General features: G+C 35.5%; 1 protein-coding gene and 1 long non-coding RNA gene across 6 annotated transcripts; one reads left to right on the top strand and one right to left on the bottom strand.

The window, feature by feature from the left end:
- The first annotated feature begins 2,946 nt into the window (after positions 1–2,946).
- Positions 2,947–6,977, top strand: LOC144565040 (uncharacterized). Of its 2 annotated transcripts, XR_013514821.1 has the most exons (3): positions 3,033–3,354; positions 4,573–4,652; positions 5,968–6,977. It is a non-coding gene; the product is annotated as an uncharacterized LOC144565040 (long non-coding RNA). The 2 variants fall into 2 exon arrangements; XR_013514820.1 differs by lacking the exon at positions 5,968–6,977 and having other exon boundaries at positions 2,947–3,354; positions 4,573–4,948.
- EML3 (Emsy N Terminus (ENT)/ plant Tudor-like domains-containing protein) lies at positions 5,118–12,261 on the bottom strand. 4 transcript variants are annotated; one of them, XM_078314668.1, is made up of 10 exons: positions 11,884–12,261; positions 10,873–11,102; positions 10,509–10,618; positions 9,811–10,108; positions 8,993–9,220; positions 8,250–8,318; positions 7,903–8,169; positions 7,444–7,512; positions 5,817–5,880; positions 5,118–5,409 (listed from the first exon to the last, which is right to left on the bottom strand). In XM_078314668.1, exons 1-10 carry the CDS (start codon positions 11,909–11,911, stop codon positions 5,348–5,350), a joined length of 1,425 nt encoding a protein of 474 aa, XP_078170794.1. In that variant the 5' UTR covers positions 11,912–12,261; the 3' UTR covers positions 5,118–5,347. The 4 variants fall into 4 exon arrangements, with proteins under 4 accessions (XP_078170794.1, XP_078170795.1, XP_078170796.1 ...); XM_078314669.1 differs by having other exon boundaries at positions 5,826–5,880; XM_078314670.1 differs by having other exon boundaries at positions 10,869–11,102; positions 11,884–12,229.
- Between the last annotated feature and the right edge of the window lie 4,926 nt (positions 12,262–17,187).

Raw genomic sequence — 17,187 nt, 5'->3', positions numbered from 1 at the left:
TTACCATCTTTCAAAATATTAAAGAGGATTGCACAATGAAATGAAATCCGCTGAAATTCTTTAGAATTTTAGGATCCTGAAATTCCAAATCCAACCATTTAAGTTTTTCTATACACGAATATGAAAGCAGACATAATTTTATGCACAAATCACGAAATATATAGATGGTTGGATTGATAATTTCAGAGACCCTGAAATTCCCATGGATTCCAGCAAATTTGTTTCCTTGCACAATTATTAGGTTGCGTATGATTTCAAAATTTATTTTATGTATAGGAAAATTTAATTGAATTTTATTTGTTTAAAATTTTTATATAGTCTAGCCACTCTCAATAGATAACAAATATTTTATTATAGTTTAGATGTTAAAATTATATTTTATAGTTGAGAAATTTTGAATTTAAATCTCACTCATTATAATTGTGCATTTTAATTTTTAGTCACATCTATTAAAATGTTCTAGTTCCATCTCTGAATCGGATAATTCTCAAATTCATCTCAAAACTATTTGTTCGGTTTTTTTTTTTTTTTTTCTTAAAGATGATAAGAAAAATAAAATCGGCTAATTTCTCTTCTTTTCTTATTCTACTTGACCCAACATCTCAAAACTCATCACCCATTTCATTTTATGGAGAGAACGATGCTCGCGAATTTTCGTAGAGATAGACAAGCCGGCTCAAGAATTGGTGGCCGAGGTACAGTCCCAGCTAATACTCATCTCCCTATGACAAGAGATGCAGGCCATACCAGTACTGGTTCACATGGTGCTGTTACCGATTGAAGAAATAATCAGCTTTTCTTACTGTTTTTCCTTTTTATTTTATTTTATTTCTTTTCTTTTATTTCTTTGTGCTCTTTATCTGTTTTGTTCATCTTTTGTTTCTTACTTTTTTAAGTTTCCTTAAGCTCAAATGTATTGAGCTTGCGTTGTGTTTTGTTTACGAGTAGGTTACTAAACTTGTGTAACTTTGTTATTCAATATATGAATGAGGACATGACCCCCATTTTTTCTCAAAAAAACATCTCCATCTTTCTCGTTTGCTCCTCCTCTCTCACCTTACTTCTTTTTTCCTTTTTGGGTTTTATTTATGGATCTAGAATTAGATCCTCCAACAGATCTAGAGTTTTCATCCTCTCTGTTTTTTTTAATCATGAAAATGACAGGTCAAATAATATACGAGATCACTAAAGAATATTTTTAGACAAGCACTATGATCCGAATTTATCTAGTTATGTTTGGATGGAGCGAGAATAGCGAGAACAGCGAGAACAGCGCTATTCTCATCCATCCAAACGTACTCAGGAACAGCGAGAATAGCGCTGTTCTCGCTATTCCTACAGAAACATGGAATAGCAAATGAACTCTCTCAAAGCCTCAATCCCTACAGTAGCTATTCTAAATGTTCAATCCAAACAATTTCCGAATAGCTTTGAGTTAGCGCTATTCTTAAATAGTAGCTGTTCTCGCTATTTTTAATTTACTATTCTCAACAGTAGCTATTCTCGCTATTCTCTAGTGCATCCAAACGCACCGAGTTTATTTTTTTTTAACAAAAAGTTAATATAAAAAAAAAATTAACAGGTACATACACAGGAGCGCCACAGAATAATTATATGTGCATTATTTTTTGGTGCACAATTATTATCTGCCCACCCCTCTTTGATTATTTTTGTTTTCAATCAAATTAAGAATAGTGTGGGTCCCACTAATATAAGTTTTAAAACACCTGCACTATCATTTATGGTCTTTTGATAATGTCTCTGTCTTTTTATTTTTTTGAAATGGTAACTATAAAAAATTCGGCAGTATAATTATCCAGTGGATCTCTACGGTCTCTAATGTATGAGGGAGTTATCAACCAATACTTGCGGAAGGAAGATATCAAGAAATAATTGGTTCTTATTACACTAGAATAACATGACCATGTTACTCTAATGATAACCATTCATATTTTTTGTGTGCGAATCTCAAGAAAGATATTTTTCCATACACAAATCTAAACACAGTTAAACGGCTGTCATTAAAATAACAATCCTGTTATTCCAATAGAATAACAGCCGATTTGTTTCCGAGATACCATACAATGAGCTACATAGATTATATTAGTCTTGGTCTCTTGGAGAGTATTTGTTGAAAGGGAGCAGATCACCTGCCCCCGGGGTGCAGGATTTTCCTGCCCCCTCAGTCACTGTGGGGTGGAGTCGGATTTAGGGTGGGTGGGACCGGGTTTAGGGTTTAGAGTTTAGGGGGCCCACTAACAGTGACTCTGGGAGCAGAAAATTCCTGCTCCCAGAAGGGCAGGAGATTCGATCCCTTGTTGAAATGAATTTGCACCGTCTGCATTAACTCAAAAGAGCATCTTTTGAATTAATATATATGGATTGTATGACTTTAGATGGAACTAATCTGGCTTCAGTTTTTAATATTAGTGCAGATTTAAACATCAATTAACAAATTTTAAAATAAATTCAACAATTCAGATACATTAACTCAAAAAATTAGTTAATGCAGAGGATACGAATTCCTCGAAGAAAAGACTTGTCGGGTTTGGATCCGACCGCCCGATCAGAATCCGTTATTTTATGATACCATGAATTCTTATTTGGGCAGGAGTGGTCCGTTTCTGATCAGAGTACTGGAGTCATCCATTGAAGTCAGTCCGGAGAGAAACCGGCCAAACTCTCTCAAATCCTATCGACTATGAATTCGTATCCTCTGAGATATCTCAAACTTTGCGTGACTTTTTGGAAAATCTCAACCGTTTAAATACTCTCTGCACGAATCGCAAAGCACACATAATACTGACCCCCTACATCACCCCCGAATAGGCATCGGACACGTCGGTCACGCAAGAGTTGAGATATCTCAGATCGACTATCGAGTATCTACTCGCCAATCAAGATAAATTTATCCCGTGCATTCGGAGTAAAACCGTACGCAAAGAAAGCACTATGGGCCCCAGTCCCAGAAGTTGAGAAAAGGTTCAAGATGTGGTGCCCACTGATCAGATAATATGTCATAGTTTTTTTCTGTGCGTGCACCACATAATCTTAAAATAACCTAGAGAAAAAAGAATTCTCCCCTCTTCTCTCTCTAAGAAACAAATTATTTTTCTTTTCCCAATTGGGCTTTCACCAAATTTTCCAAAAGGGAGAAAATTGAAATGTGAGTTCTAATGGAGGCGTTCGATTGCTCGCTCTTCCATGGACACCATTTAAGGTTTCCGCCTTTTTTTTTTTAGCACAATTACTTCCGTATAATTTTGCTTTTTTCTTGTCGCCTAATGGAAATGAGGTTAAACAGACAAGATCTGGACTCTTGTGGTTGTTTGGCGATAGAGTGGCTTCTTTCAGGTACTTACCTCGTTATCTGAACTTTTTACTGTTAATCCTTGTTCTTTTGTAGTGATTTTAGTTTGTATTTTCAATTAGTTTCTTTTGAGTGCATCCTGATCGTAATCATAGAGAATAACATAATTTTTGGTAGTTTTATAATTGAAAATAAGCCTTGTTGGCTGTAGGTCAAATTTAGCACTAGCTCAACTCAATATGAAAATAATATTTTACTTTCTTTTTGGAAGTTTGGATGAGCCCAATTTATTATAGTAAGGTAGGAACTCAGGATCTGTTCTTAGTGGTTAGGCCAGCATTATCTTCGCTTCTTTGTTTGTTCTGTTTTTTCTTTATTTGATTTTCTAAGTACTGATTCTTTCTTAAAATTTATGAGATGTATCTGAACACAATGAGAAACAAAGATTTTTCATCAAAGTTTCATCAACCTTTCCAAATAACCTTAGATCTATCTTAGGGAAGTTTAAAACCACGGTCAGAACTGAGAACTGAGAACTTCTAATAAACTGTTTCAGAGATTCCACGGGAATTATGATTTCCTCTGGTTAGCTGTCTTTTGGAACTATGATGTGTATAATTACTTCATCTTCTTTAATTTGAGAAAATTATTAGAGTTGTGGATTCTCCTGTGATACTGTATGAGTAGATCGGTCCTTTTTTTGTTGGTATTAATGAGCATAACTAGTTTTATCTTCAATAGATTGGACTCTTCTTATTGAAGACCTGAGGTTATTTTCCTTCTGTTGTCTCATAATTTCATTGTTTGCTTTATAGTTTAGGTTGTTGGGTTAAAAAGTATAGTATAAGATTTCTGTGTAGATTGTTGTGTGCAACCATTTTTGCTTGGATTCTTTTCAGTCTGTATAACTTAAGAGATCAACTGGCTTTACTTTTTGAAAACTGTATCATGCCACCCTGGTGGTGAACCTTCATTTACAAACTTCAAACAAGGTTGAAAATAAACTAGCTCATTTTAATTTCAAGGAACATGTTGATTTTTGGGACTTTTTCTGGTCAATTGTACCCAATTTTCTGATAATCTCAATTGCAGTTTTCTATCTTTAGTTTGGCAAGGTTCTCCTAAAATCAGATACTTGCACTGGGATTTCTCTTTTGGCAAATCCAAACCTTGATTTTATTTCTTTTGTTTACCCTTCTATTGATAAAAGAAAACCCTTCTATTGATAAATAAAAAATTGTGAGTTGCAGTTCCTCTTAAAGGTTGAGATTCCTGACCCAGTATGCGAAGGGGAATGAGAGGGTATAAAAGAAGATCATATCACCTAAGGTACCTCAAAACGGTGAGTTTGAATCTAGTCCATTATATACTAGCACAAATCTTAAAGGGACCTCGTGCATTACCGGCTTGGGCCAGATTCTAATTGGACAGTCCAGATTTATACTCAAACAGTGAGGTATGCGTAGGACCCAGACTTGGTAAAAAAATGGCAGAACAAACTTGACACATGTGACTACCCGACTGGTTAGTTTCCTTTTTATCAACACTTGGATTATTGTATCCTTTTTGTTTACTTGAGTGTTTTGTAAATCAAAGCACATGAATTTGTTGTTATATTCATCAAACTACAATTCTTCATTTTTTCAGGTTCATTTTTAAATCTAATGGCTTAACAGTAGTTTTCAATTTCAGCTTTTTAGTTAACATCACGATAAAGATACATTTTAACTGTTTCTATAGAGAAAATTAAACTCAAAAGTAGATTCCTTGCCAACATTCCTCCAGTAAAGGTAGACACAATAGAAAATTGGAAATAAATATACAGGGTCAGCGCAGCTACCAAATTTGTTACAGTAAAATTTAGAGGGCCTAGCCCAATATAACAATATCTTCTCTACAGAAACGTAATAAACCTAAACAGTGCCACAATATCTAGAAACAACCATTAGAAAACACAACTCATATTACCCTAGCCAGAAATTACATAATAAGAAAAAGAATCCATCAGATGATATCCATAAATGTTCTCCTTAGGAATTACAGGTGAGCATCACTAGCTCCAATTCCATCAATGGCCATAGGATGTCCATTACCACCCCCTTCATCAAAATAAAACTCTAAATTATAATCTTAAATATATGGCTTTTTTCTTACAGGTCCATCAAAAGAAAGAAAAGCGAATAAGAAGTCAAGTGGTCTCTTTTGGAAGAAAAAACTATCTCCATGGAATGATGAAAAGAAAGAAAAGAGAACAAAATAAAATACATCCCAGCGTTATGAAAGGCAAAAACTTTAAAAGCTCATTATAAATATTCTAATACTCTCCCTTGCCACTATCCAAAGGGGAACAAATTGAAACAAACATAATTTACACAACTAAACTCAGTACACTAAAGCTGGAAAGAGAGAGTGTTGATAATAATTGTGAGATGAAATCAAGGCAGCAGCTACTAAAAATCTAAAAAGATGAGTCAACAGCAACCACTTTAAAATAATTAATATTTACCACTCTCACCATCTGATGCTTCAGCCAGTCTTGCTATTGCATCAATCAACGACTGTTCATGCTCCTGCAATTTCCTCAAATACAAGTATTAGATAAATGATGCAGTTGCAGAAACATACTAATTTTTGTTTTTGTTGTTTCACACTTTCAGGTGCATACAGAACTCGAAATCTTAATGTAAATTAGTACAAAATGATTCAATTCTGTTGTAAATTGAGTAGCTAGTATTTGTGTACAATAGCTTTACTTTCAGATTTTTTTTTTTTTTTTAACATTACAATGCCCGTAGGTCTTTACTTTCAGAATTAACAAGTGAATTATAATCAAATGGTGTAGTAAAGATTCTGCCATATCCATAAAGCGTTTATAACATTATTGTCAGAAAGTTTTTATTTTTATATTCTTTCTTAATTTAATTACTTCTATGTGGAGCAGTTGCTAACTATAGCAGAATTGAGGGGCTGCTTTGTTTGAGGGATAAACATATTTCTTTCACAGGATCCCCTCTGACAATGCTTATCTTGATTAATTTTTTTTAAATATAGGTTTAAAAGTTTTCGAACTAAATAAAAATCACTTGACAATGGTATCTTAACATCCTTGACAACAATTTCTCAAATCATGTCAATATTTTAAAAAAAAATTATAGCCACGAGTTATTTATAGATTGATTCGGACCAAATTTTCATGCAATTTAATATGTAGGGTTAATATGCACCATTGATATTGTGCTCCAATCATGCTCCATTTCTAAAGTTCGAACACTAGATCCGAACCGCTCAACATGATCAGACCAAATTTTATATTTTTTTTGGAATGATTTAACTATTTTTTTAGATGCAAGTTTAATGCAAATACTTGCCCAAAAAATAGTGATTTTGTACCTATAAGTAAAAGAATTCCAAAAAAATATAAAAGATCATGTTGAGTGGTTCAAATCAACTGTTCGGACTTCAAAAATGGAGAAAAGGATGTAGAGCATGATTAAAGCTTAAAACCAATGGTGCATCATAACCCTACTCTTTAAAATGTCATAAATATGAACCGTTGCAAATTTTTTATCATCTGATGAACAATAAAACTTTGCATTAAATTTCATCATTTTCATGTATAAGATGTGTATGAAGCATAGATTACATTTTACTAGACGAATTTGAAAATTACAGGTTCTTTTTACAATTGTCAAGATTGTCAAAGTAATCCATTGTCAATAAATACGCACCTTTCAAAATATAGAGAAGTACATAGACATGCTGTGTTGCCTTGTGAATTAGTTTGTGTGTTAAATTTTTTATGCAATTTATGTTGTTTGACATTCCATAAAATGCCTTTATATAATGTTGCAACTTTAAGTCATCTGATAAACAACCAAAATTGCATCAAATTCTATCATTTTTCTTGTGCACAATATAAATGCAGCACATATTACATTCCAAAGGTTAAATTTCAATATTGCAAGTTATTTTTGTTAATTGTCAAGATTGCATTGTCAATGGATCTCAACCCTTGAATAAATCCAATTAAGAGTATAAATACCATCCCCCAATTTTCTTTAACTCAACTAAAATGAAGCTATATTTTGACGAAACTTGTTAATTATAAATAGTAGCCACATAAAAAGTATTACCTTCAGAACTTTCTTGGCCTTCTCTATCTCCAAAGGATCAGGGTGGTTTGCACTGAAAACTCTCTCAACCTGACAAAGACATCCAATGTTACATAAAAAACTGCAATGGCAAATCAACTTCTTTTCAGCTATCTTTCTTTTTCTCTCCTTTGTAACGACGGGTCCGGATAGTTCAGATCCGGACCGTCCGATTCAAATCCGGGCCAATCCATCCCAACGTGGAGCGTACGGGGCCCCTTTATTCTGACAGTCTGATTCGAATCTGACGGTCCAGATCTAAACTAAAAAATTGGGTTACTTTAGGAGATCGGAACTCTGTAACGGCCATTATTGCTATATTTTATTTTGAAACTCTGTCATGCTTAATAGCTTAGTACACCCTAACCCAAAAAAATATGGAAACAACATAGGCAGCTTTGAAAGACACCAAATATTAAAAATTCCTACAATAAACATTACCTCCTTGATTAGGGTTTCAGTATGAAGGATTTCAATATCATCAGGATTTTTCCTGCCAATCCCATTTTGGGATGGGGGAATAACAGAATCCTTTTTGGGCATGTTTTTCAGGGAGCCCCTTCCTCTTCCTCCACCTGGCATTGCCCCACCACCACGGCCCATTGACTTCTTGACGCCACCATGCGCAGGCCCACCTCCACCACGCCCTGACCTTTGTTGGTTGATGCCCGGGTCCTCTCCCTCCCATCTAATATCCTCTGGCGATATCTACATTCCAAGTTGATATTCAATTAATGAAAATCTATATCTTTAAGAATACAAGTTTTTTTGGTTATAATTGCCCTAACCTCTTTAAGATTGACCCATTCCCATGTTTCGTTTGGAGTATTCATGTCATACACCAGCGCATGAAGTCCCTGTGTTGTTAACATTTCAGGAAATGTTAGGTAAAGAATATACTTGGAATAGGAAAAACATGCCAATTCAGGTCTTGTTGGTTGATTTTGACTTCAAGTCTAGAAGGGCGGCCCCAGGTCAGATCCAATAATGTAGGTTTTTGGTAAAGTTGGGTTCAGTATGAGGTCAATGCTCCTTTGAAGTATCGAACTCGTGGTAAAGTTGGGTTCGGTATCTGTCACAAACCCTCCACCATGCAACAATACGACTAAGATATCCTTCATCAAGAGATCTTAGAAAAAAAAGTTCAAAGATACAAAACATTATAAAATTAATGATTCGACTGCTAAATCATGTATTATCCACACATCAAAAGACTGCTTCAATACAAAAATGTTAGGCCAAGGAAGTGGGGCTGAACATATGCTGCAATTTTGCATATAATGATAGTGTAGAGAGCTCTTGTAAATTTATAAAAGGACTGCTTTTTTTCATTCAATAAGACCATAAATCTTTCCTAGTGCACACATGTCAATGCAGCATATCTTTTAATCTTGATCTTAAATCTTTTAACTCCATAAATACCTTTTCTGGACTTGTTCAATAGCTTTAGAATCCTCGAATGATTTTTTGTTTGGAGTTGTTAAACCTTGAGAAGACAAACTTACAAAAAAATCTAAGTAAAAGGATAGACCTTCTCAGCATCGTAATCAGTTATGACAGCCTCATAGAAGCTATTGTCCTCTGGCCACCTGGTCCGAACTTTACGGCCTATTAGGGGGTTATACGGAGCAGCTGCTTCTGCATGATCGCTTGTGGCAAGTGCACCCGAGGCACTCCTGCTGCCTCCTGGTGGTCCTCTGGTGCTGGGCCCTGCCGAAGAGTAAGGCATCGTCTTTACTCCAGATGGCAGTTTCTGCCCCTATATATGTGAAAAGTAGTGTTTTTTGCATTAGCTAAAACAAAAAGATCACAACATTGTTTTTCTTGCAAGTAAAACGTTCATGACCATTGTTATACAATTGCTCACCTATCGATAACAACCACAAATATAACCATGGATAACTATAATTTTCTTACTATTCAATACATGATCTTTGTCAGTAACTTAAGAGAACTAGTGATTAGTCTTTTGGAAAGTACAATGACGTTGTATGTTCTTTCAGGAGAGTCTAATTAACTTTATTTTTGCTTGTCAATCAGTTGAATGAAAACACTGGCAGTGTCATCAGACAGTTATGTCCATCTTCACTTGACCTGGTCAGTGGATCCAAAATTTATATTAGTTGTGAAACGTAATACAATAGTGTTACCAAAAGAAATTCGACTGACATGGACGTACAATTCCACATTGTAACTGTTTCCTTCATTTTGTGGAGCAATACTACTACAATCATGGCGTACATAGGCCAGCATAATTGTGTCAACAAATTCAACCATCACAGAGACCATCTACAACCATACTAGTTCAAAACCAGACTTGGCTAGGCTACAACAGTCCCTGCAACATACCGGTTTAGCCTTCTTTCCTTTGGAAAATGGGGGTGGAACCCCCTTTTTAGCGGCAGAAGAGGTTGAAGGTTGCATTGGTACTGCAACTGGAGGTGGAGGCTGTGGCGGCTGGGGATGCAATGCAGCAGCTGGGGGTGTGGCCATGGATGTAGGCACAGAAGATAGAGAGGCCATTGGCTGAGAACCTGTCTTCTGCCTCTTTCTGGAAGCTGACACAGTTGGGCTGGGCACTGGGTCCATACCAGGCTGCACCCCACCAACCAAACTTGTTTGCGCCCTACCTCCTTGCCTCCACTCCCTATTAACCGTCACACTATTTTAAGTTGGAAATAGCAGGATTTTGTATTGCAAGAAGCACACTAGACCAGTATGGTTCTCGTAAGTCTAACAATTTATATAGGTGCTACCAGCTCTCTACCAATAGAGTGGACATAGCATACAAAAATATCATTCCATTCATGCCATTGATCTGGAAATCATCCCAGTTAGCATATCATTCTGCGTTATTGAAGCCTTCAAACCGGTTCGGTATTAGTCGAAGACCATAGTATCTCCAAATGACGAGTACAACTCTAACCATAGCATGTTGCACTTGTCTTTGTTGCAATTATTAGTTTGCTCAGATGAATTATTTTACTACTTGGTCAAAATGCACTAACAAAAATGTAATTCAGAATAAAGAATTTAAATAAAAGAACCTTATTCGTCTGATGATATCATCAGCATTGACACGGCCCAAGAGTTCACGGTGTTCCTTGTCAGAGACTCTTAACTCTTTCCTTAATTCAGTTATTAAACTTTCTTTTTCCTGAAAAAATAAACAACAAAAAAACAATAATTGTAGAGCGTTAATGTCGTATACTATTAATTGCAGGAAGATTATTTTGTACAAGTGATTACCATTATTAGCTAGCAGCAGTAATTAAGGTATGTATGCATGAAAGATAGTTTCGGCAATATTGAAGAAATCAGCAGCAGATGGAACAGATGGCATTTCCAATGTTTTCGGATAACATTATAAAATTTACAAAAGAGTGAGCAAAAGGCTAATGAGATACCAACCCAAGTGATGGCATCAGCCTGGGCTTTAAAAGCCCTTAAAACAGAGCAGTAGGCCTCTTGCTCAAGCATGTGAATCTGAGACTCCATGTCACTGTGGGTCCCACCACCACGTGAGTATGACCCTGGCCCACCACCACCTACTACGGCTGTTGACCGACCATTACCACTGACACGTGGGCCCCCCCTTGCATTTCGGTTCTGATATGATGGGGGCAAGTCATCATCAGTCCCTGCATCCCATTTTAGTACCAATTATAATTACACAGGCATGCAAAGATATAGCTTCCAATATCTGGTTCTTCCTTTTTTTATCTTTCCATGTTAGTTGCTAAACTGATGGTTAAGGACTAAAAGCTGAGGATTAACTGGAGTTTAGCTGTAGTTAAATGCAGAAAATTGCAAAATTGAGGAAAGGGATATAAGGAAAGTTCTCAGGGCATGATTGATATTAACTAATGTTAAGTTTTGCGGTGGCTATTTTCATGCTGATTGGTATAAACTATATTGTTGCTGAAACAACAATTCATGCTGGATTTATTTATAGAATAAATGAAAAGAAATTATATGGTGTGATCAATCACTCTCCTTCAAAATGAAAATCAATTGAACCAATTTATTAATACAGCAGTATTGAAACTACAATTGCTCTCATGTAGAGGCCATCTAGAGCTGCAAATCTATAGATACTGCAAAACCCTAACTTTAAACAGAAATAGATAATTTCATTCTACTTTACTCTACCAAAACTAACACAATAACCCCATAAACATATTGCTGGTTTTACACAGAACAAAAAAAAAAAGCAAAGTGAAATTATTTTCGCCTAATTAATTTCATTGACCTGGTAACCCTAACTTTCGAGCCTCTCTACATACCAATCGAAAAGACAGCTAAACTATCAAATCCATGAACCAAAATCGCCAAAACAAACCTCATAACCTCAAATAGCTGCTTAAATTACTGAAACAGATCCGAATCAATCAAAATAAAAAAAAGGAGAAGAAAACTCACCGCTGCTATCTGAGGGATCGTACTCCATGCACCAAAAACTCCCTCAGGAGTCCGCCTCTGTCCCAAAATCTTCACCGAATTTAAAAAAATACCCACTTCGCCAAGCAAGACAAGTGCGATTCCTCCCAAATTGGGAACTGCTCGCCTAAAAAGGACGAAATATCCACCTCAAGGTAGTCGATATACTCGCACAATTGACCAGAATTAACAACAAAACTATTGAGAAGAAGAAATTTAAAGAAAACTTGTCGAATTCCAATATAGAAGGAAGCGAGAGTGAGAGAGATCGGGGGAGGATTTGTGCGACAGGAAGAAAAAAAAAATAAAGGGAAAAGAAAAGAAGTAAAAGGCGGACTTGAAACATGTTTTATAGCTGAAATTTTGTGGCTGTTAGGGGTCTGGTTTCAGGTCCGCCGGCGGCTCCTTCTTAGGCCCGGTCTTCATGAACCGTAAGGATTCTGCATGTTCACTATTATGGGCGTAGTGTTGCTACACCGAAGTACTGTCATTTATTATTTTATTGAATGAATCAATGATCCGGACTCCATGTTGTCCATCTCAGTTCGCAATTGTCGGCATGCAGACAGACGATTGGATGAGGAGTCCCACATATATATATATATATTTGGAGTCCAATAATTAGGTACAGTACAATAAGATATTATTTGAGAATGTTTGTATAGAGATTTGTACATGTTTTTGTTTTTATTGAAAAGAAACGTGCTAATAAACAAAGAAAAGCTTGTATTTTTTTTTTCGAAAAAAGACGGCTAGAATGCTTTCCGTTTCTTTTACATGAAATAAAACACCGAGTGCATCCCAAGTAATATTAGTTAAATGCCGAATAATACCCATCTGAAAATCAAACCGATAGCTGTTAAGACTTAGCAACACGCTCATTGCCTCATGAACAAGCAGCTCCCGAGCAAGACTTATTTGTATTGGAAATCCAATACCATTCCTCAGTTCTGGTACGCAATCTTCTCAAACAAATTAAGGATTTCAAGAACCCGGGCCAGAGGTTCATTAAACAAATGGGGGGGTCAAACAAATTAAGGATCCCAAGAATTAGTGGCGGAGATACGTACAAAGAATGAGGGTCAATTGACTCTATTTATTTTCAAAATTTATGTAATTATATATAATTTTTTATACAGTTTAGTGTAAAATATTATGAATTAACTCTCATTTGTAGCATAAAATTTTATAATGATTGATTGTTCTTTACGTTTGTTCCCTATGAATTGAAAGTGTGGCTCCGCTCCTGTTAAAAGACTATGTTTCAGCTGTTTTCACCAGTGTTGTAAATAACGATATGTGGTCGTCGGACGGACAGGGTACCGTCAAGCGATTAATCGAAAATAATCGGTCATAATCGGTCGATTCGTCAGAAAAATCTATAGCGATTTGATCACCACCAACGACTAATCGACCTATTAATCGGCCTAAAGAGACGTTTTTTACAACACTAGTTTTCACTCCCATAACATACATCACCGATACCTCTCAAAAGCTTGAATCCCGCTAATTTAAATTACATCATCCATGCAATACAGCAAGCAAAACACATCGCGTTCACTTCGCTAGTACAGTGACTTCTATAGTTCACATTCTCTAAGACATAGCTCATCAAATTGCCATTAAAATATCAAATTTTCATAAGCTAGAAGCACTTGATTGCGCTATTATATTTGTACTGGTAGTAAGCCCAAATTATCATTTTCACTCAGCATGTCAGACTGTCCCAACATTTGAAATAGAGATAAGTTGTGATTCCTTTGTATTTTCTATCCAAAATTGTGCCAGAGAGATAAAGAAGTACAACAATATTTCTCATTGTTTTATAAGAGTGATTATTAAAACAAACATCAACGCTTTCTTTACACAAATTTCAATAGACTGCACAAACAAATATATAAGGTACGTTTTGATGAAACAAGGAATAGAGCAAGAATAGAGCTAATATCAAATTTGAGAATAGTAGTCAACTCCACTTTTGATTGAGTTAGTAGAATAATGAGCTAATGCATACAAGACAAACAAAGAATAGTAGATTAATGTTATTCTTGAACCATTCAAATATTGAATAGCTCAAAAGAATAGTGTTATTCTTGCTTCTTCCAAACGCACGAGAAATGCATGTTTACCTTGTTACCATAAGGTTGGTAAGGTTAGTGTGCAAATTGGATTATACTCTCAAAAAATTTCCATCTAAACATAATTAAGTCTCTGTCTGAGTGACAATCTCCCATCCAATACCATATATCCTTGCATATTTGCATTGAATGAAGAGATGATCCGCTATTTCCTCTAGATGACAAAATTGACAATGTAAATTCTCTGCCCATCTCTTTTTAGTAAGGGTATATTTGATCAGTATCTATTTCCTGTTATCACAATTCTAAAATCAACTCAAATGTATAGAGATTTTATAGTGGAAGAACTTGCTGAGTCCCATGTCCATTGTAGCTAGTTATTGTTATCACTTATCAGAGAGGGTTGTCTGCCCCATATGTACACAGTATACACATACGCCCCCATTCCTCTTGTAAAATACCAACCAGTACCCTTCTATTCTATATTGTATGGGTAACTAGACAGTATCACCTCCTTGACTGATATTTCTTTATTTAAACAAATTAATGCGATAGGCCGATACAGTTGAGGATGAGCTGAGGATAGTGGGAATTTCTTTAACCATTTGTCATTCCAAAACTGAATACTGACACCATTACCTATCTTGTAGGAATACCAGTATCCTCTATTTTCCTGATTTTCTTCACATTTGTCCAGAATAAAGATAACAAATGTTTAGGGGACTTTAGGTCGAAATTAAAAGTTTTCAGTAAAAAAAATTCATCTGCTCGTTTTAATTAGTTGAACTAGATAGAAAAAAATTAACATTATTTTTATCTAATAAAAGCAACAGACACCGATCCAATTTACAATCGTCGAAGTATTTAAGTGGATATGGTTTGACTTTTCATTTTTGTATTTTTGTTAGTAGCTATGATAATTAAGTTTTTGCAAGTGAGAAGTGGCACAAAGTCTTTTTCTCATCTTTCTTTTTTTGTTTCATTTTTTAAGGCAGACACAATATCTATTTACGATAAAGATATATATTAACCCCAAGTCCATAAATATTCAACACTTTTACTGCATTTCTGCAATGGATCCTATAATATTTCATAAATTAAATTTAATTATGTGTTTTAATTAGGGTCATAAATTGTTATATTCCGAAATTTTAAAACCGAATTAATTTGCTAAATCGATTATTATGCTTAAATAAAACTTTTAATTAAATTAAAGAGCGTTCAGATTTTATCTGACTGATTAAAACAAATCTAAAATTTCGAAATATAAATGAATTATAAAATTATGTACATTAAAAAAATTAGAGATTTAAAAATAAAATGATTCGTGTAAAAAAATAAATAAATAAAGTTGTAATTAGGAGGATAAATACACGAGTTTTTCGTACGAAGAAAATTATATAAAGGTTACGGATTATGTTAATTAATTAAGTATGGAGATTGAATAGATAATTATACACATACATAAATAGATATTAAATTGAAATTGAATTTTGCGGATTCTAAAATCGAATTATAAACATGTGAAAATATTTGTACGACATTATAAAAATATTACGAAACTTCAATTCGAATTTATAAAGGAAACATATTTTTAAATCAAATGATTAAGTTATGTAAACTTCTAAATGTTTAGACCCCTTTGATCTAATCAAAACACGAATCTTGAAGACATCTCGTGCTTTGATTTGAATTAAATTGAACAAGGGAAGAATTAACCCCATTGGAATTTAATTTCGGGTCCAGGCCCTCCCCCCCACCATTCCGCTCCTCTGCCTCTCTCTCTGTGCAATGGAGCCCCGACTCTCTCTCATTTCTCTCTTTTCCGCCTCCTCCAGCCCTCCCGTTCAAAAACCCTAGCGCCCCTCTCTTCATTCACTGACCCGCGGCTCCACCCAAGAATCCCCTCTCTCTCTCGTTTCCTTACAGGAGAAGGCCCTAATTTGATTTTCCCGCTCCCTATTCAACGCCGTACGCACCATCCCGTCGGCTGTCAGTAAACCCACGCCCTCCCTTGACTTTGTTGCTCTCCTTTGGGTACAAGTAAAACCTTCCTCCTCTTTTTGGTTCTTAGTTTGTTTGATTTCCCCTCATGTGTTGAGAATTTCTGCCATTGCTCCTCTTTTCCATTTTCCTTTGGTTGTTGCTAATTACCCGACCCGTTAAGGATTCGGTGGTGCATTCCGGTGCTGACTCTGTTGGTGCTTCTGATTTCTCTGTTGCCTCGGTGTGGTGGTGAATTTGCTAGTTGACGGCCATGAAGCGAGGTGCTTCCTTGGTACCGGCCACTTACCACCCCCCTCTCTATTGCTTTGCTAATTCGGGTAATTGCTTCAAACTCGACTCTAAATTGTCGATCTTGTGTCTTGGTTGAGTGCTTTAACTTGTTGAGATTGCTTGTCGGGTTGTTGATTTTCCCGGAAGCAATGATGTTGCCTTGTTTCCTTGTTTCCTTGTTGCGGCATTACCTCCCTGTTTTGACCATTGATGCCGTGTGTTGTTCTGTTGCGAGTCAGTACCTATTTGGTGCTGCCTTTTTCTGGTGCCTTGTTGAATTTCTGTGTGATGCTAATTACCTCCAAATTGTGATATTGTTGTGGTGCTTGATGCTATGCCGGCATTTTGCAATTACCCTCTCTGATTTAGATGTTGCTGTGATATGGTTGACTTGTATATTTACCAAAACTTGAACTGGTGGGGCTCTATGAGTAATTTAATTAAGATTTGGGGTTGATTGTGTAAGAAATCAATCCTTAGAATGATTTAAACTAATATAGAGGGGTGTGTTGTAAAAGCCCTTGAATTTTGTAAGTTAATTAAGTAAGAAGAGCCTCTATGCAAAATCTGAAAAAAATTAAGTATGAATTCGGCTTTAAATTGATGTATAATTATTTGAGCTTGGGCCTTGAATAATAAATAAAATAGAAGAAGGCTTTGAGCCTTAATGAATTGGGCTTCTGAATGAATGGATTTAAATGATTGGGCCTTTGAATTGATTTGATTAATAACATGATGTGTATATATGAATAATTGGGTCCAATTTTGGAATATAAAATAAATTGAAATTGGACTTTGGCATTAGAAATAAAATTACGGAATTTGGCTTGCCAAGATGCGTAATTAGTCGGATTTAAAACGTGACAATAAAATTTAGGTTTTAGATAAGGAATCGAATAAAAAGAAAATCGGAAGCTTACGTAAACCTAAA

Source organism: Carex rostrata, chromosome 14 (genome assembly GCF_964058835.1).
Source record: "Carex rostrata chromosome 14, lpCarRost1.2, whole genome shotgun sequence".
NCBI classification, from domain to species: domain Eukaryota; kingdom Viridiplantae; phylum Streptophyta; class Magnoliopsida; order Poales; family Cyperaceae; genus Carex; species Carex rostrata.
Note: the sequence above shows the minus strand (reverse complement) of the source record. Positions and strands in the feature narration are given on the sequence as shown.

Bases quoted from the DNA above. Each gene is read 5' to 3' on its own strand.
- EML3 (XM_078314668.1), bottom strand. From the start codon at position 11,911: ATGGAGTACGATCCCTCAGATAGCAGCG. The intron at 10,109-10,508 runs GTTCTTTTATTT...GACGGTTAATAG, and splicing joins GATATCATCAGACGAATAAG to GGAGTGGAGGCAAGGAGGTA. The intron at 8,319-8,992 runs GTCTATCCTTTT...TTAACAACACAG, and splicing joins CTGATTACGATGCTGAGAAG to GGACTTCATGCGCTGGTGTA.